The 22,787-nt window shown below is 40.8% G+C and overlaps 1 protein-coding gene across 6 annotated transcripts in view; it reads right to left on the minus strand.

The window, feature by feature from the left end:
• Positions 1-7,507: 7,507 nt before the first annotated feature.
• The window catches only part of gbf1 (golgi brefeldin A resistant guanine nucleotide exchange factor 1), an 80,670-nt gene continuing 65,390 nt past the window's right edge, over positions 7,508-22,787 (minus strand). For 4 of the 6 annotated variants that reach the window (XM_062400544.1, XM_062400542.1, XM_062400540.1 and 1 more), the window contains exons 24-40: positions 22,469-22,645; positions 22,211-22,275; positions 21,816-21,939; positions 21,516-21,587; positions 21,322-21,416; positions 21,058-21,211; positions 20,371-20,596; positions 18,906-19,063; positions 18,336-18,585; positions 15,556-15,773; positions 14,127-14,277; positions 13,359-13,489; positions 13,047-13,148; positions 12,379-12,492; positions 12,102-12,279; positions 11,826-11,990; positions 7,508-10,935 (exon numbers count right to left, since the gene is read on the minus strand). In XM_062400544.1, coding sequence (XP_062256528.1) covers positions 10,682-10,935; positions 11,826-11,990; positions 12,102-12,279; positions 12,379-12,492; positions 13,047-13,148; positions 13,359-13,489; positions 14,127-14,277; positions 15,556-15,773; positions 18,336-18,585; positions 18,906-19,063; positions 20,371-20,596; positions 21,058-21,211; positions 21,322-21,416; positions 21,516-21,587; positions 21,816-21,939; positions 22,211-22,275; positions 22,469-22,645 — 2,634 coding nt within the window. In that variant the 3' untranslated portion in view covers positions 7,508-10,681. The remainder of the gene's footprint in view (positions 10,936-11,825; positions 11,991-12,101; positions 12,280-12,378; positions 12,493-13,046; positions 13,149-13,358; positions 13,490-14,126; positions 14,278-15,555; positions 15,774-18,335; positions 18,586-18,905; positions 19,064-20,370; positions 20,597-21,057; positions 21,212-21,321; positions 21,417-21,515; positions 21,588-21,815; positions 21,940-22,210; positions 22,276-22,468; positions 22,646-22,787) is intronic. The other 2 variants (XM_062400545.1, XM_062400541.1) reach the window with 1 other exon arrangement.

Genomic DNA, 22,787 nt, shown 5'->3' on the forward strand with positions numbered 1-22,787 from the left:
ACGGAGGAATTCAGGTCAATGAGAACCCTGAGTCTGTAGTGTGGTGGAGCCAGTCAGCTGTGAGATTTTAGGGTTATTCACAGATGACTGCTCTCCCCTCTGCCTAGAAAGAGCTTCATCTACAAAACTTACAGAGCCAATAAACACATTGGCTGCTACCTAACCTCAATTTCAATGGCCTGCTGTGGCCACAAGAGAGCAGCACATTGCAAAACAAAGGCAGAAGCCAACATCTCATCTTAAATGGGACAGACAGCTGTTAAGCGATGAGATGTCAGGAGCAGGGTTGCCAACCGTCCCTTGAAAAACGGAATCGTCCAGAATTTAGAAACAAAAGCACCCGTCCAGTATTGAGCTGTAAAGGGACGCACTTTGTCCTGTATTACTGTGAGATTAAAAAAATTGTCAAAATTATGACTAAATCTATTTTAACTTTGGTCCGAGAACCAAATAAAATAAAATGACAACAGAAATGAGAACGATAACAGAAATTTAAGTCGCAGGACCAACAGAAATTAAAATTGGTATAGCAACCACAAAGTAAATTAAATTGCATGGCAAACTTCACTCAAGGTCGCCGGACCAAGTTAAGCCATGGTGAGAGCAGGGCCTAGATGTGGAACTTAGTAAAAGGTCGCAGGGACCGAACTTAAATGAAAGGTCTATTGACCGAAAAGAAATTAAGGTCCGAGAACCAAATAAAGTAAAATGACAACAGAAATGAGAACAATAACAGAAATTTAAGTCGCAGGACCAACAGAAATTAAAATGGTGTAGCAACCACAAAGTAAATTAAATTGCATGGCAAACTTCACTAAAGGTCGCCGGACCAAGTTAAGCCATGGTGAGTGCAGGGTCCACTGGACCGAAAGTAAATAGAGTGCATGCGACCGTTGCTGCATGTGTGGGGTCCTTCCGACCTAGCAGGGTCAGCAAGACCGCGTAGCAATGCGCATAGAGATTGCCCGGGTGTGTTACATGAATAGTTTTCTGTATAGCTAGCATAACTCGCACGGAGTGAGCAGAACATACAAACCACCACCAGTTATATGCATGACTTACCAATATCAGGGTTTGAAAATTTGAGACGAAAGAGTGTGCGTTTGTTTGAAGACGGATATAGGAAGTGAAGGCAGAAAACATAATCTCCCAATTGCTCTGGCGGAACAAAAGAACATCTTGGCTGGCTGAAGAGTAGCACTAATATCCTAAATGCGTGAGCTGAGTAGAGTACAGCGATAGTTTGCTTTATTAAGACTCTTCCAGGCTGGTGATAGAGCCACGTTTTGCTTTGACAGAGCAAGTACCAGGATGAGGAATACGGGACAAATGCTAATAGAAGGCTTGTTTTGTAGAAGCCAGTTGCAACTTGGGAAAGAGGGGGCCGCCGCTTACTTTGAAAATCCCCCAAAAACTCACAAATGGAGTGCATTTGTGAATGACTGCAGATAACCAATTATGTTTTTTTTATTTTTATTCTTTTTTTTATTAATCTGTATATTTATTTAATATTTAATTTATATTAAACTTATATATATATATATTTTTTACACTTTATTCTATTTATTTTAATCTTTATATATATATATATATATATATATTTTTTTTTTATTTAAATATTTAAAGCAATTGCATTTAATCAAACCGTGCCCGAAAATATACACATACACACACACACATACACACATATATACATATATATATATATACACACACACATACATATATATCCTCAGGCACAATCCAATCAAACACAACCACTTGTATATCTAATTATATATACATACATATACATACACACATACATATATACACACATATATATATATATACACACACAGACAAATATACACATCTTTTTTTTTTTTTTTATTTATAATTAGATGTATTTTTTTTTTTCGTGAAATTACGCGTCCCATCGATGAATTATTTATTTATATTTTTTTATTAAATGGGCTTCATGAGGGATGATTGGCATCGGGAAGTGTTGTTGAAAGAAGCTGCTGCTGCTGCTTTATGACATCTTTAGCTGCAAGGGAGGATTTTGTGATGTCACGAATATGCTATACGATTTTATTTACTATTTCAATTCGGACCACGGGGCGCGGAGTGATTCAAGCGTTTAGTTGGAGAGGGATGCACCTGACCCTGGGGAACTACCTGGGAATCACCCAGCAGATGAACTGCAGGACCTCTCAGGTACATGCATCTGACAATTTAAAATTAAGTCAGCTGTTGCACTTGCACCTTGGTCCAGCCAAGCCGTGCCTACTATCTCGCCACTGGAGACCGTTTGTATATAATGCATAAGAGAATGGGTCCATTATTATTTATTTTATGTAAACGATAATGTTTTTAATTTTAGAATTATTATTATTTATCTATATATATTTATTTATTTTTGAAATCATAGTAGCAGACCATAAAGTGAAATACAAGGTACGCAAATGTGTTGACATGTGTTTGGTTTCTCTGGTCACGGCTGCTCGGCTCGGAGCAGAACCTGCACTTGGTTTGTGCCGAGAAGGAGTTTATATGTCCTCCTCCACTCTGCTCTCACTTGAACTAATAACCACTCATAGTTACCAGGACCTGATCAGAACGTGAAGTAACTTATGTTATTTGAACTCGTTCAAGAGTTTAAGCGGAGTCAGCCTTTGAACGTCATGAAATTTACTCGATAATTTGCACTCAATACAACACGTGACTCTCACGGTCAGTGAGAAAATGAGCAGAGTGACATGGATTCATGTATTTACCCATTAAACAGGAAACCCTAGCAACAATAACGAAATTGCTGAGAATTTGGCAACTTATTGGTGGTTGCACCTGAAGTCGGGAGCGTTATTCCCAGCGCCGCCAAGGATATATATATATATATGAACTGACCTTATGTCTGCTTAAGGAGGCTAAGTGCCTTGACCTGCAAGTTTATTCGTTAATTTGCTTTGTCGACCGCCTAGGTCTCATTATTCCTCGTGTTGGAGATACGAGACCGCAGACGGGTTGGAGATCAACGCTTGTCTGGCGTTCACCTAGCGTTAGTTTCTGAGTACGTGCACGACTGACTTCCAATGGACTCGGAATGTGCGAGACAGCCATCAGGTGCACGCGCACCTGTACTCAATTAGAAGATATGTAATTCGGGCCAGTTCAGGGAGGAACCCCTGACTGCAGCTCGCAGATCGAGGAGGAGCTTAATTTTCCCTAAATGTGGGCTGGTCTAAACGTTTAAGCAAAAGATCGTATTTCCGTCTGAGTCCATAATACTGCGAGCTTTTCTGCCTAGATGTAAGTTGCCGCTCTCTGTTCGTGTACATTGTAAACTAATGTATGGATAGACCAACAAGTTGATAAATAAAATATTCATGCAAATAACATGCATAGGCCTAATGTTTATGTCATGAGGTCGTTTGAATAATAGCATTTAGGCAGTGTTTTTCCAGCTTTTTTAACCCTTTTGTGCATGGCGTCCACATATGACGACAATTAAATAAACTCCAATATTTTGGGCTTATCATGGTAATATTCTCTAAAACCACATTGGTGAAATATATTTCGTGAAACATTGAAACCTGATTTAAATTTTGCTTTTCCCCTCCAGATTTGCCTACATTGTATCGCCATCCTACCACAGCTCTCACACGCACACTGCACAACCACATTGCACCACATAACACACACATTACAAAACCAACAGTTCTTTTAAGAACTACTGTCTGTCTGTCTGTCTGTCTGTCTGTCTGTCTGTCTGTCTGTCTGTCTGTCTGTCTGTCTGTCTGTCTGTCTGTCTGTCTGTCTGTCTGTCTGTCTGTCTGTCTGTCAGTCACTGTCAGTGTCCTGATTTTCTCTGGTCAGGTAGGTTCACTGCAATGCTTAAAAAAAAAATCATATTTCATATCCAGGTTTATAAAAACAGTAACTAATGCGCTATATTTGTGTGTGTTTCTACCCTATAGTATGTCTGAGAGAAATAAAGAAGGTAATCAATAAATCACTCACTGGAATTAGAGTATGATAAGGCATAATAACAGGATTCCAATATCAACATCTAATGCATAGCCTTATTCTTTGCATAGTGCATTACATTTTGAAATTGGAATTCTGCATTGACAATGGTCAAAATAAATGTAATGAAATACATTCCTTTATTCATTATGTGTGTCCATTTGTTACCCACAGCTACTTTGATTGACCTTGTGTTGCCTTCATACATGTGCGTGCGTGTGTGTGTGTATGTGCGTGACAGGTGTCCCACTGCGGTCCCCCCCGGTACATGGAGCCCCACATCCTGGGCTGGAGGCCTCTCATGCTCAAGCTCAGGCTCATTTGAAGTATCCTCTTCCTGAGACCACCCCGATGACGTCAATGTGGTAAAAAGGATAACAATTTCAGATGGTAAAAGTTATGTTTTAGCAGGGGTTTAAGTGATGCTGTGCCTTTTTAATGTTTATTCTTTTCCCCTCTTATATAAAGAGACACATTACTATACTTATGGATGGTGATACACCAAACTTTAATAAGATCACCAACAGTGAACTGTTCCACTGTCCCTTCTGTAAATACGTGGGTGGAAAATTTAAGGTCGACTACCATGTAAAAGGCCATTCGTCAGTGAAACACAAAAGGTGCTTATCTAAAATATTACACAAATGAATTCCTTTGTATTTTTTCACAAGTATGAATCTTACTCCCTCAATTCCTCTCTTACAGAGTTCACAATAATCAAGTGTGGATTAAGTTGTCGGACGGCAACACATTTTCATTGTTGCTATTGTGCAGCAACACTTAGAAATCGATCGCAATTGGTAAGGCACCTACAAATAAACCAGGAGGAGGTGCAAGCTGCAGCCCCTGTACAGCACTTTGAGGCCCCCACTCAACTCCCTCAGCTCGCCGTGGCCCTCCCTCAGCTCCCTGTGGCCCTCCCTCAGCTCCCCGTGGCCCTCGCTAAGGTCCCTCAGCTCCCTGTGGCCCTCGCTCAGCTCCCATTGGCTCCTGCAGAATGTTCCACTGCCACTAAAGCATGGGTCACGGAGCCGAAGAGAAGGTCTGAAGCTGGCAAGATGAAGCGATGTGTGAAGCCCAGCGAGGAGGAAGTCGGCCTCCCCGTGCGGACACGTCGGGTTCGCTCGGCGCAAGCTCCTGCACCGGCGAACAGCAGAATCGAACGATCTTTTGCTGATGGATCCGAACCTCTTCGGGAGTAATCTGTGTCAGGATCCGACGTCGGGATGAACGATGTGAATAAACTAGATGATCAACTACGCGCGTCACTGAGAGACGCTGACGGTTTCGTGAGACGCTGAATGATGGCAGGCTGAGGGAGAGAGGAAAGGGACTTTTAAAGTTTGACAGCTGCTAAATGACTGGCTGACAGAGCCCGCGCCCGACCTGATTGGATGATAATGCACGCCCCCAATCAGCTGATCACTAGGCAGGTTAAGTCCTCCATTGGGCGTTCCTATGTATAGGAACGCCCCTGATCAGCTGATCGTCTGCAGGTTAAGTCTACCTGACTGAACTTACGCTAGCTTCATTACTGCAAGCTAGACTAAAACTAAGAAGGATAAAAATGACTAAATGTGACTAAAACTACTATGCATTTTCGTCTAAAGACTAAAACTAAGACTAATTTTGTTTATTATTAAAGTGTATTGCTGGATAATAATTGTATAGCCCATATTCACAAATTACAATTCATCTCATAGGGCTTTAACAGGGTGTGACATCCTCTGTCCTTAACCCTCAGCAAGAGTAAGGAAAAACTACTAAAAACCCTTTTAACAGGGTAAAAATACGTAGAAACCTCAGGGAGAGCCACATGTGAGGGATCCCTCTCCCAGGACGGACAGAAGTGCAATAGATGCCACGTGCAGGAAAACATCATCATGATTAAAGTCTTCTAGATTAAAGATTAAAGTCTCTAGCAGCATTTGATGAGGGTAAGCATCCCGAAGGACAACCCCAACATGACATGGACTAGTTTTTCTGCATCTCTTTGCGAAAGGACATGTCTGATTTTCGAGATATTACGCAAGTGTAAAAAGGCGGTTCTAGAAATTTGTTTTAAGTGACTATTAAAGGATGTCATTAAAAAATATGCATCTAATTCAATTCAGGGTCAAATTGTTAAAAAATCGCTTCACTCACAAAAAATGGGGCTAAAAGAATTCACCTGTCCAGGGTGAAGCCCCTCTCTGACCCAACGTCAGCTGGGATCGGCTCCAGCTCCACATGCGACCCTCAAAGGATAAACAGCATATAATGGGCATTATTCTGATGTCAAGAAATGACTATCAATTATATAAGTTCCACAACAAGCAGTGGGGTGTTTAATGTCCACCGTGATCCTGGTTAGGTGTTTGTGTTTGTTACAGTTTTTTTCGATTGCTTAAGCACGATTTTCTAAAACACAACACAATTAGCACAACCACAAACCGAATCAGCAGAGCACCTCAGATCCTTTGCAAAATGAAACACTCTTGTAAAAACTATACACTTATTTAGCAAAACCATATTTTTTTTACCATATGAAACACACACACTTCATATGACTTAATTCTGTTTTAGCCAGTTACACACGGCTGTTCCTAACCTAAAACACTTTTAGCAATTCCAGTTCTCAGGGAGGATTTTTCTCAGCATCCATCTGTAAAACTCTAAGAAATACAGTGAAAGACAAGATTGTGTAGATCAGCATAGGTCTGGAATACAACATCACAGTACTAAAGTGAACAATACATACGTCCACTATGTTTCTAAACCTTCTCCTCCTCCGTGGATTCCCCCTCTCACCCTTACTCTTCCTCTTTTTTGAGCAAAAGCTCAATTTTGGTTGAAAACAGGTGAACTCAGCTGATGCATTTGTATAGTGCTTACACCTGATTGGTGTCTAAAAAGCAATCATGTGTTTGAACACCTGATGGCTGTGTTTAACCAATTGGCTCATAGGGGTGGTCATTTGACAGGCAGTGCTTAGGAATTGCAAGGAAGTGACATCTTGCTATACTTCTGTGTTTAATGTATACAAGTGTGTTTAATATTTTGCAGATCACTGTGTGTATTGTTTTGCAAAAAGTGTGGAGCTGACATTGTGCTTATAGTGGTGCAGATCTGGGCCATGTTTTGCTCCTTGAGTGTCAGGTTTGATAATTGTGTAATACTTTTGATTTTAGTGTTTATGCAATTGAAAAAAACTGTATAGCACATACTTCACATAATAACGTTTGTAGGATTATAATAACTGTAGCAGAGGTGAGGGTTTCCAGCTGATCCAGGGGTTTTACAAATCATTTATTTGGTTAACGAAATAGTTTTTGTTTTAAGGAGACGGATGTGATGAAGATGATGTAGATGATCCTTCAATGCAGGTTTAACAATGGCTCTCTTGGCCTGTGCCACTGACCAATCAGAGGCAGGCACTTAAGACTCTTAGTGAAACCTAAAGCTTAGCTTCAACTTTTAAGAGTGCTTGGAAAACAATCAACAAAAAAAACTAAATGAAGACTTTCTTTACATTTTATTTATTACATAATAAAAAGTACATTACCTTTCATTTATATATATATATTTATATATATATATATACACATTATATTCATGTAATTTCCTGTCAGCTGATATATCTAAGAATCCCATACAACAAATAAACCCACAGCTTTACAACATGTGTCACGTCAGTGGCGCTATAAGGCTGTAGTGTTACCTAGCTGACATACACACACTGCATCTACGTCAGCGGGAAACATCCCTCTCTCCTTCACCTACTTCAATAAATAACATTAACATGAAACATGAGTCCAGGGCCACTGTGAACGGAGGCTAGGCTCCACATCTACAGACTCACAGTCACACATTTGGTATTAAAACGGTAAGTTAGTCCCCACCGGTCTGTCAGGGTAGATGTCACTGTACACAAAACACAGTCAGCATGCAAGAGGGTCGACCCCTTTCAATGTAGAGAAACCGCACCAGGTAAAAAGCTGAAATGCAACAACTGAATCATCACTGTGGACATGTGAAGACCATTAGATGTACAGCACTTTGGACAACATCTATTTGAAGTGTGATTCCTTCAGAGTGCTGCTGCCAAAGAGTCCGGTTTTTTGTTCAGGAGGTAAATTGTGATTTAAAGATTCAACCAGATAAAAAGTGAAGAGGAAGTCGTATGGACTGAATGAAAAAAAAAGGAGGCAACATTACGAAGGAACAGCTACTGCAAAAAAAAGATGGAAAAGGGGGTTATATTCTACAACTGTGAATTGATTTGGAAAAATCCAGTAACATTGTGTTGATGGGAGTAAAAACTTCTGAACTCCACCACTAAGGTGCAGCGCAGCACCCAGACGTCATGCACATGCTGAGAGAGATTGAAGCTTGTTTATCTTCGTTGAATGGGTTAGGGTTAGCAGCAAAGCATTGTTGATTTACTGCAGAGTTAATGAACACGTCATATCCCGTCACCTACAGAGACCTACTGATAAACACACACTGCAGCACTGAATAAGCTCTGCTGGAGCTCACCTGCTTTCACACATGCACTGAACTCCGGATAAACTCCAGACATTCTCCAGAGTAAGAACCCAATACCGATTGAGAGGGTTCAGACTTTCTGCTGAGTTTCTCTGAGCTTCAACCTTGTACGACTGAATAGGCCAATGTGAGAAGGAGATCCTCTGGAGGTTTTACTGCGAGTGAGAGGGTGTGTTGATGTTTCCAACATGCGACAGATGCAAAACTCAGTAAGAAAACAAATGTCTGAGGTTAGAAAAGTGGTGTAGTGCTGTAAACAAAAACATGTAATTTAATTGATATGCTACGTCCTGCCTCTGCCTACTGCTCCACCCTCACCTCAACGCTTCCACACAGGGAGTTAAGTGTGGATGTGAAAGCGTCTGAGTGGACACGAAGCGTCACTGCTGACTCCACTCAGCAGTGACGTCTTACTGCTTCCCTTCACTTTGTTGTGGTGTGAACTCGTTGCATGAAAAGCTGCTGAGCTTCGTTCATGCTTCAAATCCACACGATCTACACCATGAAACATGAGTCTCAGCTCTGATTAAATATATGTTGGATTCATCATGAACCATAAAAGTTGCAGTGTAGCCCCTAACTGCTGTCTGCACAGTGGATCGGGTTCACCGCTCAATCAAGTATCTACACTGTGTAATGTTCCAGATGTGACTTCTCCCATCTGTCTGAGAAAGGCTGCACATGTACCCACGATAGTTTGTTTAGTGGAGGAGGAATTGTTTTTACATTTAGGGATAAATAGAAGATAGAATGAAGAATTGAAAAGTAGATATAAACATTGATTCTCTTTGGACTTTACAGGAGAACAGAATTTGGTCCCTGAAAAAACACCTGACTGATAAATAAATAACTTTGTTTTTTCTCTGTACAGATTTCAAACTGATGCTCGTCAGTGATGAGACAAGAGTGGGAGAATTATTGGTTCTGTTACGACCGAAGTCAAAGCTCTGGATAATCCAATCCTCCTCCATCAACTGCAGCACATAGCTCAAACACTGCCCCTGTCCCTGTGTGAAACTGATAAATCGTGATGGAGCTCAGGCTCACAGGGAAAACCACAAAGTCGTCTCTGTCTTATCAAGTTCAAGTTCAGTGGGTTCTTCCAAACTCACCAGCTTCACGAGATACCACGTTGAATCGGACCTGTGATGATCCCATGTCCACGAAGCCTGTGTTGATATTATAAACTGTTCCACCCTCATGTTTGAAAACTCAGTCAGGAGTCATGCTCAGGAGAAAGTACCTTCCTGCCAACACACCTCATTACAGAGTCAGAGCAACAGTCAATGTCTACTACGAACTGTGTGTGTGCGTGAGTGTGAGTGTGGAAGTGTGTGTGTGTGTGTGTGTGTGTGTGTGTGTGTGTGTGTGTGTGTGTTCAGAGCCTGATACATCTGATTCCTCTGTCACTGAGCTCCATTCTTGATCCAAAACTATTAAAAACAGTGAGTCACTGTTTTGCACAAACATGCACGCCACCCGCGCACACACACACACACACACACACACACACACATTATCTCTCGATTACTTAGACTCCAGATGAAGACAATTATTTTAAAGCCTTCTTCTTCTCACCAGAATCAAGCTGTGGTGGGATATTGTGATCATTTGTTTCAACCTTTGTGTTATTGGAGATATATAATGCAGTGAGTTGGGTTTAAAAATACTGGCATCAACCAGTCAAATTCTCACCATGTGCACAACAATGTAAACTCTCCGCTTGTTGCCTAACAGCCACGTTCGCCCACAGGACATCAGGGTTCTCAGCTTACGGCCCTGCTTGTACTTCACACTTTTAGTGAACTGCAACGTTACCCAAATCATTTTTATTGGAATTATTTTCCTTGAAAGAATTCTCTGAATGTCATAGTATGATGTCAATCTTTCTACGTTAGGTCATTTATCCACAGGAATTAAAAAAAAGTAGCAAACAGAAAATTGGCACGAACAACGTGTGGTGCAGCTGCAGGGTCAGCAACTAACCATTCAAATCAAACGTCATAAGACTGAGGTGTCACATGTCATCTGTCCTGTCACACTTTATATTTCATCACGTCAAAAAGCTGCTGGCGAGCAGATCCTGAAGTTGGAGTTGAAGTCTATTGGGTCCAGTTGTTCAGTGGGGGGTGGGGGGAGCTCTGTCTTACTTGACCTGGTCAGCAGGGCTCATGGGTCTAGGCGAGGTCAGCAACGGTACGGGAGAGCTGGCCTCGATGAGGGCAGGGTTCAGGATGATTGGCAGGGACATGGGCGGGACTCCCACCTGCAGGGCAGAGGCAAGGGGCTGCAGGATGAGCGGTGACTGGCTTAAGGGTGAGTGGGTCTGGGTCGGGGACGTAGTTAACGGCACTGGCATGGGGGGGTTGGAGGGTGGGACTGCAGATGATCGGTCTGCTCCTGAAAAAACAGAACACAGGATTGGAAAGAGGTCAGTAAGTGCTCGACTCGTCACTTCAACAATACAACCAGATCTGTATGTGTATAATTCTCTGTCCTCCTGAGCTTTGTCTCTGTCCAACAGGATGGACATGATACTGAGTACCTGGAGTAAACTATGAATTTGAGAGTTTGGACATATATCTTAATGTGTGTCTATGTGTCTGTGTGGGGCTGGTCGTACCGCCATGTTTCTCTCCAGCTCTTTCACTGGTTTCCTGTCAGCTGGTTTAGCAGCAACACTGTAGTGTATATACTAGCTTCATGTTTGCAGAGACGACCAGAAGCATCGTGAGCAAAGTTGTTAACATGCTTGCGGTGCACTGTACTACGCCTGTTACTAGAGTTTTCCACTAGAGGGCACACCAAATTCTCTGTGTGTTCAATTGAATTGCAATTTGTAAATAAAAACATGGTCAAAATTGTACTGGCCTTACAATGCCCCCTACCATTCCTGTGTGTACTGCATCTCACTGATGCATCATGTGCATGACCAAAGAAACCAAACGGACTGGGCTACGCAAAGCAGCATTGTTCAGTATGAGTAGTAGAATATTTACAGATTTATCTAATCTCCCTGGTCCTCAATTAGGAGAAATGTGTTTCATTTAACTCTCCTGAAACTTTACATCATCAGCCTGAGCAAATATCTCATAGGACTCGGGGTAATCTGGTCTAGGGAATCCACATAAAACTGTCTCTGCTCTTTCTTAAATCAGTCTCTGCAGATGTAACTCAATTTGTGGGAGTTTTAAGTTTAAAAGTGAAACACAAATAGTAGGGGGGCAGCTAAACATAAAATAAACCCTGTCAAACAACATGAAAGAGTGATGTCATGTCACTGGATTTACTGGTGGCACTGGTTGACTGAGACTCCTGGGGTGATGCTGGCCTGCTGGGTGTCTGTGTCTCTGCAGGGGACACTGGGACTGGGGAGGGAGGCTGTGCAGGTGGTAGAGACGTCTGAGGGGATGGAGGCCGACCTGCTGGAGATGAAGGTGGACTGGGTACTGGTTCTGAAAATGAAGAATATACTAGTTAATTCAACAAACTAACACAAACATGTTGTCACTTTGGTAACAGATAAACTAGTCTTATTCAAAGATGCTTGTGTGTCAGCTTTTTACCTGGTATGACAGTCTGTTTAAAGAGCTCCTCCCTCAGGTTAGGCAGGAAGCAGATGATACGTTCCCAGGTGATTTCCCACAGGTCGGAGTATCCTGTCCTGGAGTCAGCACTTTGAAAGATTCCTGCAGTATCCATCACCAGCAGCATGTTCTTCAGAGACTCAGGAATGGCCTCCTGCTGCATGTGCAAACGAAGAGAACATCAGCAAGCTCAGAGTAGCTCTTTCAACACCGGGCTCACGATAATTTAAAAAGTCAGTATTAACACCGTACTCACCAGTAAGTCACTGGAGCCTGCGTGCATGTACCTGTCCATGAAGTCCAGGATGGTGAGCCACAGGGCAGCAAAGGTAGGCAGGGACAGCAGAGGAGACAGGTGCTGGAGGAAAACCTGAGCAGAGGGAAAAAAGTTAAACATCAGCCACTGCCACAACAATTAACTCATTCATGTGAGCAAATGTTTCTGGAACGCTCAGAGGCAACATATTCAGCATCGTTCCTGGTCAAAGCTGGAGCGTTTAAGGGAGATCACTCTTTTTTAATTCTAGTTTGCCATTATGCATATTGTCTATATTAATTGCTAAGATATCATGATGAAGAAATGAAGGAACTTTAAGTGTTTTGTGGACTCAAACACTTCACCCACCCCTCCATCGTTTTAGTGGTGAGTAGATAATGAGTGGATTTTCATTTCTGGGTGAACTATCCCTTTAAGTTAATATAGTTATTATACTAGGAATTAAAAATTCATTATCCAACTGGTTATTGTCAATGTTCCAATTTGATTTTAAGAAGATAACTTCAGGCTCATTGACCTCCAGTACTTATTAAGCTCCTGAACTGAATCTGCAGGATATTAAACTGCTCTGCTGTGATATGTCGTGTATGGGATGCACGTGCTGGTTGTTGGTAGTGAACAATTTGTGAGTGTGTGTTGCTATAAACCTTTGACAGGAGAGTGCAGCCTCTCATTCTGGTCTCCTCCATACCACCCACATCTGCTGGGCTTATGTTGTCAAGCAGCTTAGTCAACAAGGGGAATAGCACCTGAAAACACACACGCAAATGCACATGCACAAACATCAGCAATCTCCTAAAATATGTGGAAATCTACTGACTGTAAATGAGCACAGCTGTAACACAGTAAGTGGTGAAACTTAAACAGAACACAGAAGCGAGTGCAGAAGACGAAATTATTTTGTTCATGTATAATATAAGAGGAGACAATGCAGACATGTAGCTCTCCTCTTTTCTAACCTTATTGAAGCAGGACTCCCACTCAGTGGCATCAAGTGTCTGAAGATCGTGAACAAGCAGCGCCCTCTGGAGGTAGGTGAGAGCCTGCATACGAACCTGTCGCCTGGCATCGCAGCACAGCCAAGCGATACCTAGTAGCAAAACACACATCAGCTGCAGTACAGACTCAAAGTGACTGGAACTTATACATATGTTGAATTCTGCACCTTTCATGAATTGTTTATCAAAAACATTTTTGCGGTTTTTCAAGGATATTATTGTGAACATGTGGGAGAATATGTGAGTGTTGCAGGCAAGAACAAACTGAAACTTAAAATCTTTTTGATATTTATGTTAAGGAAGTAGTATCTGCCTATAAATTATCCACCATTGGTTAATACTGAATAGCAATACTTTAATTTACAAGAAGAGTAGGCCAGGTTTAACGAGGTCCCAGACAGCATACTTACACAAATGTGTCTTATTATATTTTTATGATTTTAACTATTACTTAAAAAGATGAATCCCATATAAATTTATGAAAATACATTCCAACAAAAAGCACCACGATGTCAATAACTTTTGTAACAATTAGGATTGTATTCAAGCTGAGTCTTGTTTCTATATTAGCAATTTTATCATATCCTGCTAATGCACTTGTTCTCTAGCATATACCCTGAATTATTTTGTTGCTAATAATATAAGAATAATATAATGCTCTGCACAATGAAATATAAATGTGATGTAGATGTTTGCTACAGCAGCTAGTGCACTGCACCTCCTGCGTACCTTGCAGCAGCGGACACCAGCAGCTGGTCCACAGAGTCTGGGAGTCGGCCTCGATTTTCCTGCCCGCGGCCTGTAGGTGACGCTGTTCCTCGGCCCAGGAGCTGTAGATGCTGGCAGCCCGGGTGTGCAGCGTGTGCATCAGGTCTAACAGCTGCACGGTCACAAACAACAATAACAATGTCAACAATAACAAAACTCAATGTCACATGAGTTTTGTACACATTAAATTAAGTAGCTGATGAATGTCATAGTGTATCATATGATGTATTACTATAAGACAGCCCCCTTTCAGAAGTTGATCAAGTCGTGTAAACAGGTATTATGTTAGTTTACCATGAAGTGCAACTAACAGGAAGATGTTAAAGATTGTATTGAGAGAACATGCTTAACTTTCACCAGAGGAAAACAGACAGAGTATGTTTAATGGATCTCAAAAGAAAGACTGCTTGCAACCAAATAAAAAACTCTACAGATAAAAAAATTGTGAAGCTCTGACTGTAATTTTTAGGAGAAAAAGGAGTTTGCAGCACTGTCATGTTCCCCTGGATAAAAAATTAAAGGATAACACTGCTGTTATATTACTTTTTGCTGATGCCATCCAAGATACAATTCAAAGCTGTGTTACACCAATTTGGAACTCATTGACAAAAAGGCCAAATGTAATAATAAGAAGTAGAACTGTATTGCAGACTGGAACTGTATATAATTTAGGGAGATAGACTTGACACAATCACTAGATACTTACCAAAAGTTATCAATAAACTATAAATAAATCACTACATAATATATATAAAATTATGTATGATAAATATAAAAAGATAGCAATAAAACTGTTGAAATTGTCAGATATAATGTTTTCTATTGTTAATGTTACGTTCACAAAACTTTTTCTAAGATTTAAATTCATGGTGTGAAAGGGTCTGAATACTTTCTGAAGCCTCTGTACATTACTGGTGATAACTGTGTGTGACAAAAATGACAATTGATGGGACTATGTTTTTCCTTAAAACAGTTGGAAATTCTATATTATGACAAAAGCAACGGCATGAAAATACACTGGTTTTATCCTTTAATGTAGAATTCCCACAGAAAGTCCACATCACAGCAGAAACAAAGAAAAATTCGGATACCGTTAGGAAAGGTGTAATATTAGAACTAAATATTGTAAGCAGGTTTTTAATGTGCAACATTTTTTTATAATATCATATCAAGTTACACCATTCCTAAATGTTCCCTTAAGCGCCAAAGCCATGGATTCCCAAACACATCTTGACATACCAGTCACCCCTTGAAGCAGTGTTTACCCAGCCTCTGAAAAGCCTCGAGTTCTACCCACAAGAAACCTTTGTGAGTAAAACAAAGATGTGTTTGGGATTCTTGGCCTCAAATCAACACAAGGAAGAAGGGTGAAGAGGGCTGTTGTACTTACGTCCTGACTAACCTGTAATGACACCGTGTGGTAACTGGCTGGGACCCCCTCGTCCTCCTCCTCATCGCTGTGGGAACGGGATGGACGCTGGCTGGATGCTCGGCTGCCACCGCGCCTTGTGCCGCCTGCACCCTCCTTTTCCCTCCCGCCTGCCTTCTTCATCAGCCGCGACTTGGGGCCGTACTTGTGGCTCTTCTTTTTGTCGTGATTACGGTAACCTGAGGGAGAAAATTGTTGAAGAATTATTGATCTTAAGATGTAGAAGTTTATTTTATACATGAGGCATTGAGAGTCAAATGTAGTTAGTCAACTGGTAAATTTTTTACAATTCTTTCCAAAATGTTAAAATACCGTAGAGGTCCCTTGACTGAAGAGGGAATTAACTGTTGCCAGTGTGACTTCAAACCAACCTGTTTTAATGCACATTTAGGATATTGTTTATAGGAAGTTGAATTAACTTTAAATGTTGAAATGGATTATTCTGCTGCCCAGTATGTACTACTCCTTGAATAGTTGGTAGATGACAAACACCCCCAGCACCATGTATAACTGTTGGTTTTGGTCACTCTCCTTTCTGCATTTTACAAGAAATTTCTGAATGTGTGCTTAATATTAAGCTCCATGCTGCTTGCTTACTAATGCGTACCCACATTTTCTTGTAAATGTGGGTCTACAAAAAGTGGTAGCCAAAATTTTGTTGTAAAGTCAAAAAACAAAACAAAATGAACTGTTAAGTAATTGAACACTTCTCTTTATCTATCGTCTTACGATCATCTGAAAAACATGTTTAGAAACTATGAAAAGCAGAGTTGGTAGTTTTATTAGCCATTTGATAGTTGAATAAATAACATGGGTTAACTAAATAGTAAAAAACTAACTTCAACTTAAACTAAACACAACAGCTTCCTTACATTGGTTTGTGGTGTTTTTGTATTTGGTTAACTGTTTTCTCTCACAGAGGGAAGTAGTATGAGTTTGTTCTAACTGTTAGAACAACCTCATGTTAGAATCTAACATAACAAAACCTTTCGAGGAGGCAGTTGAAGTCTACAGCAGGGTAAACATTGTGTAAAGTAAGTTTGGTATATGAACTTCTGTTTCATCACAACTGCCAGTGTTGTGTGAACGATATTTAATACTTTTATTTGTTTACATTTATTAAAACCTTGGAGCAGATCAGAAGTCCATACAGCCAGAGAAACATTGGCAATGATACAAAATGTTGAAGTTTGTCTGGTTTGTTTGAACAGCAGTGAAGTACAGTAGAAATGTATTAGTTCACCTAAATGTCATTGTCTGTTGTTTTCGTGTGTTTCAGTGTAATTTGATGGGAGAAAGAAAACTGAGCAGAGGCCCATAGTTAAACTGAGCAGCTGTGGGAAGTTCATGAGAACCAGTGAGGAAGTGAGGCAGAGCAGTACTACTTAGCAAGATATTGCTTATCACAGGTGTAGCTACTGAAGCATTATCGCACGGTTTTACTGTTTGATATCATTTTACATTAACACAACTAAATTATTACATAATATGTGGCTGACCCAAGTAGAACTGAAAAAGACTAACCGCTAAGCCCAAGGACAAACATCAAACAGCGCTACAACTGATTATTGCAGCCCACCCCTGTGTTAAGTGGTACAGTCCATTATTTTGCCCAAAAAAGCAAAAACACCAAAGACATCCTAATCCTCTAAACAACCATGAAGCCGTTTCCAAAAGCTCTCTGTTTATCTCGGATCCTTCTTTAACGCCCTGAGATGAGGTCAGGGCACAAAAGCTCAATAGACTAATAACAGGTTTTACACTTTCTGTTCTTCTCTCACAGGTTAGAGCCATGAATCAGCCCACTGCTTTGATCGAACCATCATTGATGCTTTTGTTAGTAAGTGTAAAGCTCTGTTGACAGCATGGATCCAATGGCCTGAGGCACTAGGAGAAAATGAATAGGGGTTCAGCTGCCACTGCCATGTATCAGCCTTAATCACCTTGTTACTGTAGATCACAAACAGCACAAGGAGGGATGAATGGAAAAAGGGCATGAAGACATGTGATGGGCAGATGACAAGGAAGATAAAGGGCAGAGAGAGGAAGAGGGGAAAGAATGTAGGGAAGGACAGGGGTGGAAACATGGAGGACACAACAAAGAGCAGACTGAAGGTGGGGACAGAGTTACTCCTGAAAGAGGAACAATCAAACTACCTGTTAGTTATAAATAGAAATTAATTTTAGTTTAATTCTAAAGCTGCTGCAACTCTATATTCACAAATCTTTATTTCTTAAAATGTCATCTGGTCAGGAGTAAGTAAAAAAAAACATGGCAAAGATAATTCAAATTTGAGTGTGGTCGATGAATTATACATGCATTTTATTTGATCGGATTTCTGCTCCACTTTGCTCTGGAGGAGATCTGTCAAATAAGGCAATTTACCCCGATGATGTCATGAGTTATCTTTAATGGCATGTCTGAATTACTGAATTAAGTGTGGACATGTGGAGTCTGCCTCTCATTATGGTCAATATATTAATGAGTCTGTCATAAATCTACAGACTTTATAAAAGTGATATATCACAGGAAGACTCCATTAATGAGGTGAGCAGAAATGAGCATTTAATAGTGAACCAATCAAAACTCTAAATCGCAGTTAATGTAGAGTTGCCACAATAAAGTTTGCAGCTTACTTTACTACAAAACTATTTGTAATACTTTCCCCTTTTTGGTTAATATATTATCACTTTATATGTATCACTTGGTTCTTAGTAAATTAAGTTTTTCAGTGGCTCACCTCCATTGAGGCTGGCCTCCACAAACACTCGTATAGCTCGGACACACAGCTCAAAATTATCCGGGGTGACGTGGGCAGCATCTCGGACGATGAAGGACAGTGTTTCCACACATTTGAGGAGAGACTTTGTGTCGTGCTGGCCAAGGTCTTGACCCAGCGTCAGGCTGTACTGGTTGACCAGTGGGTGATTTAGCTGGGCTTTGGTGCTCAAAGGAGGGGTCTTACTTAAGTCCAGGTCATCTTTCCCAACCTGGTAAAAATACAATAATAATAATAGTTTACATAATAAACATAGTCCAATATTTTGTATTTTATTGTATAAAATACATACACATGTGAGATCTGTATCTATTCTGAACAGATATATTAACTTACTACAACCTAAAGTATTCTGTATATTTTGACTTTGACTCTAACACAAATAAACCCAATATAATGTATTTTTTAACATTAGAAGAATAAATGGACTTCTACGTGACACTACTCACGTGACTGAAGTTTACCTCTGTGTACTGGTATTCTGTATGTATGAGTACAAGTGTACACATGCACATGTGTGTATATACTGACCACAAGCCATCCACTGCTGGCTACATCCACATCAGTGGTGGAGCGAGACATCCTGGTCTTGCTGTGCTCAGTATAAACCTCAGAGTCAGACGTGTAGCCCCGGTCTAAACTCACTTCACTGGGATGATGAGAGGTCAGTTCACTATCTGACAGGGCGCCTGTGGACATACAGTAATCAAAAAGATTTCTTCAGTCATTTTACATTTTGTTCTTCCATGTTTACAATGCTTGACTATTTTGTATAAGGCTCGTAATGTGTGACTGTTTACTATGAATTGGATTTAAAAAACATTTGTTTGGCTACAATGCAATTTGTTATTTGATTATTTTTTGATCTTGAATAATCAACAGCTATTTTTTCTCCCGTTTAAAAAAAAAGTTTTATTAGGAACATTATCTTTAACTTTCTTCTCATAGCAATATTCTCAATCTATATATATTAAGTATTTTTTCGTATCCATTAAAACATAGACGAGGTAGTATTTTGCTTTCAAGTGAATGAAGGGAATACAAGAACCAACTAGGACTATGTTGTAGCACTGGCGGGCCCGAGCACACGCACGTTGAAGCCTGTTGCGGTCGGTGGGGAAAACGATCAATGACCAAGCGCACGTCTCCGCGTTGCATGCGTTTTGCGCACTGCGATTTTAAGTCATGATATCTGTGTAGATGTCATCAGGTTATGACTCTTTTCTTACATATCTAGTTTGGACTCGATTGGATCAAATATGTCCGAGATACAGAATCTTGTGTTTGATGGCGTTTAATCAAACTTTGACGCCACAATCACAGGGTGTGACGAATTATCGGTCCATCTTATTGTGATGACACTCATCTCAATTTGAAGTTGATCTGATGAAAGCCCTAAAACAAGTACGTCAAAGTAAAAATGTGGAATATGGCCAAAATGGGTACTAAATAGAAAATGGCGGGCTTCCTGTTGCGTTTTTCATAATGCCCCTGGAGACTTTTTTTCATGACTGGACATGATACAACTGTGTTCCAATTTTGGTGAGATCGGTCAAGGGGAAACCTAGGGGCTGGTTCTAGGGGGGTGCTGTTGAGCCATTTTGCCACACCCAACTCAAATTACTCCAGATTACAAAAATATCTGCAGACTTTGAATTCCCTGCAAAGTTTCATAACTTTTTCAGCATGTCTAGACCCTTAAAAAGCCCACCAAAGGGAAATAACAATAATAATAAAAATCCTAACAATTTCAATAGGGCCTCTCACCATTCGGTGCTCGGGCCCTAATAATAATAATAAGAAAAATCCTTACAATTTCAATAGGGCCTCCCACCGATTTCGGTGCTCGGGCCCTAATAATAAGAATAATCCTTACAATTTCAATAGGTCCTCTCACCATTCGGTGCTCGGGCCCTAAAAAGAGGCGACCCCTGAATTGTATGTGCTCATCTCCTGAATCTCAGACACAAAGTCCATGCTGAAAAAAATGTTTCACCTGTGTCGTTGTCAGTAGTGGTGGAGGAGAGCTGAAAGGAAGCCGGAGGTTTCACTCCAGCTCCGATGCACTCCAGCAAGGAGAAGAGCGTGTACCAGTCGTCTGTACAGTGGATGTTGGCTGCGTTGGTCTTCAGTAGCTCATGAAGGCCGTATGCCACCTCCCTGCTGACCCGGGACAGCACATGAGGTTTCATCATAAGCAGTAGACGCAGGGATTGGAGAACCTGTGGGTGAACAAGGAAAGAGACGATCAGGCTGGGATATAAGGAAGAGGATCTCACAGTAATTTTAATGGATCTTTACTTACTGATTATTAACAAAATAATGGACTCAAAAAATGGTTTCTTGACACAGTTTACCACTTCAGTTTAATTTGAACTTTTGCAAAGTTAATATCAAAATACTGATTTGAGATGCTTGTGAAATTATCCTTTGAGTACTTATTTGATTTCAAATGTTTTAATTTGATGGTTTGTTTCTAAGAGGCGAATAATCGTGTTTCAACATCAACTGGGTTACAAACATGAAAAAAAAACGGGGTACATATGAGGGTACATAGCAGGAGATTGAATGTCTGAAGGGGTATGGGACTGTAAAAAGTTTGGGAACCACTGCCTTAGATGATCATCTCAGCCATCAACTGTGCTGTAGTGATTGTGTCCAGGTACGTGTGTGTATGGTGTACCTGAGAGCTAATGTCTTCTCGTCGGAGCAGACGGATCGCTAGTCGCAAGAGTCCCACCACGGCCCTCTCCACTAGGAAGCAGCTCTCATTGGCGTGGACGCAGAGGTGGCAGAGGTGGTCACGCACAGTCTGCCACACACAGGACACCCGGTCCCTACATACACACAAACAGAAAGAGATGGTAATTTTGTCAAAAATGACTAAGACAAAAACAAATGACCACGCTCTGACTGTGCAGCATTACTGTAATATTTTCCTTCCTACCTATTCTCCAAAACAATACGAAGCAACATCTCCAGGCAGAAGGCTGCATCCTCTTCATCATAGGTCTCTTCATCTGGGGTGACTGATATCAGAGCCTGACGAGGATAATCTAGTTTATCTATTCAGTAATCACACCAATGCATCCACAAACCTCTGTGGTAATAAGAAATGCTAGTTAGATTAAAAAATAGTACCTTCATTAACTCCTGTAGTGACTCCAACTGTAGGAATTTACTCTCTGTGATCAGCTTTTCTGGGTCACATTGCTGCAAAGAGAGAAACCGAAAAATTGTATCAAGAGAAGACTATATTAAATGGTAGAAGAAAAAAAAGGTCAAGTATATATTACTGCATTAATATATACTATATACTATGCAATATACTGCCAACGATCATAAATTAATGAAATCTACAGAAACTGAATATTTAATTCATACATTTAAAATTGTAATACATACAGACAATGTTGAGGCACTATGCTTAATGTTCAGTACCTTTATGCAGAGGATGGAGGCCTGCTTAGCTTCCTGGTTTTCTGTGGAAGGGCCTCTGAGGCCTGACTGCTCGGCTCCACTCAGCGTCAGCCAGTTCACAAAGCTCAACACTGCAGACTCACCACTGATAAGTAACAGAGGAGGAACATTACTTATAAAACATTTGTCATTATATAAGATCAAACAAATTTAGGGTTAGGGTTAGTGACTTGTTTTTTAAGGCTCTGCTGGTCGTGATTGTTCACTAAAATATGTTTCTACAGAAAAAACCTTGCTGGAATGTTGAGCTAAACACACAACTGTAACCATTTCTGTAATAAATAGGCTGTGATAAGTGTCTTACTGTCTTGTAGTGTATAAATATGAGCCCCATGGTGGAAGGGATTTATGATTACCGATTGGATGGCGTTTCCTCTCTCTGAAGTGAAATTTTCCCGTTTGGCTCCAGAAAATCCTCCACCTGAGGCAACAAACACAGTGTCTAAGAACTAACCAGTAGGTGGCAGCAGAATATCTAGAATGCAGTCTCTCTCTCTCTCTCTCTATGACACAGAGGCAATAACACAGACTGTGTCTGCAGTGTTACCACGAAGCAGCCACAATCACTGAAAGAACTGAAAAGAGTGTTGAGAGTTTAAAGATGGAGTCCTGACCTCGACCATGGCTTTGGGCAGCAGCTCGGCTCTGAACAGCTGCAGCATGGAGTCCATGATGTTCTTCCAACCCTCCCTCAGGATGTTGCCGTGCCGATGGGCGAGGTCAAACACAGTCTTGGCTGCTGTCTGCGCCTTACTGTTGCTGCCAAACACTGTCGGGAGGTTTTCCACAGACTGCAGGAAGAGAGGGCATATCAACATGCATTCTTACAGTTAGTGTATTTATACGTCTCAAGGCCGAGCAGTGTCGAACTATGTCATAGATGAAGTATCTTTTTTTGTATTTTCCGAAATCACCTTGCCTGTTAAGCTTGGC

The sequence above is a fragment of the Platichthys flesus genome, chromosome 12 (assembly GCF_949316205.1).
Source record: "Platichthys flesus chromosome 12, fPlaFle2.1, whole genome shotgun sequence".
NCBI classification, from domain to species: Eukaryota; Metazoa; Chordata; class Actinopteri; order Pleuronectiformes; family Pleuronectidae; genus Platichthys; species Platichthys flesus.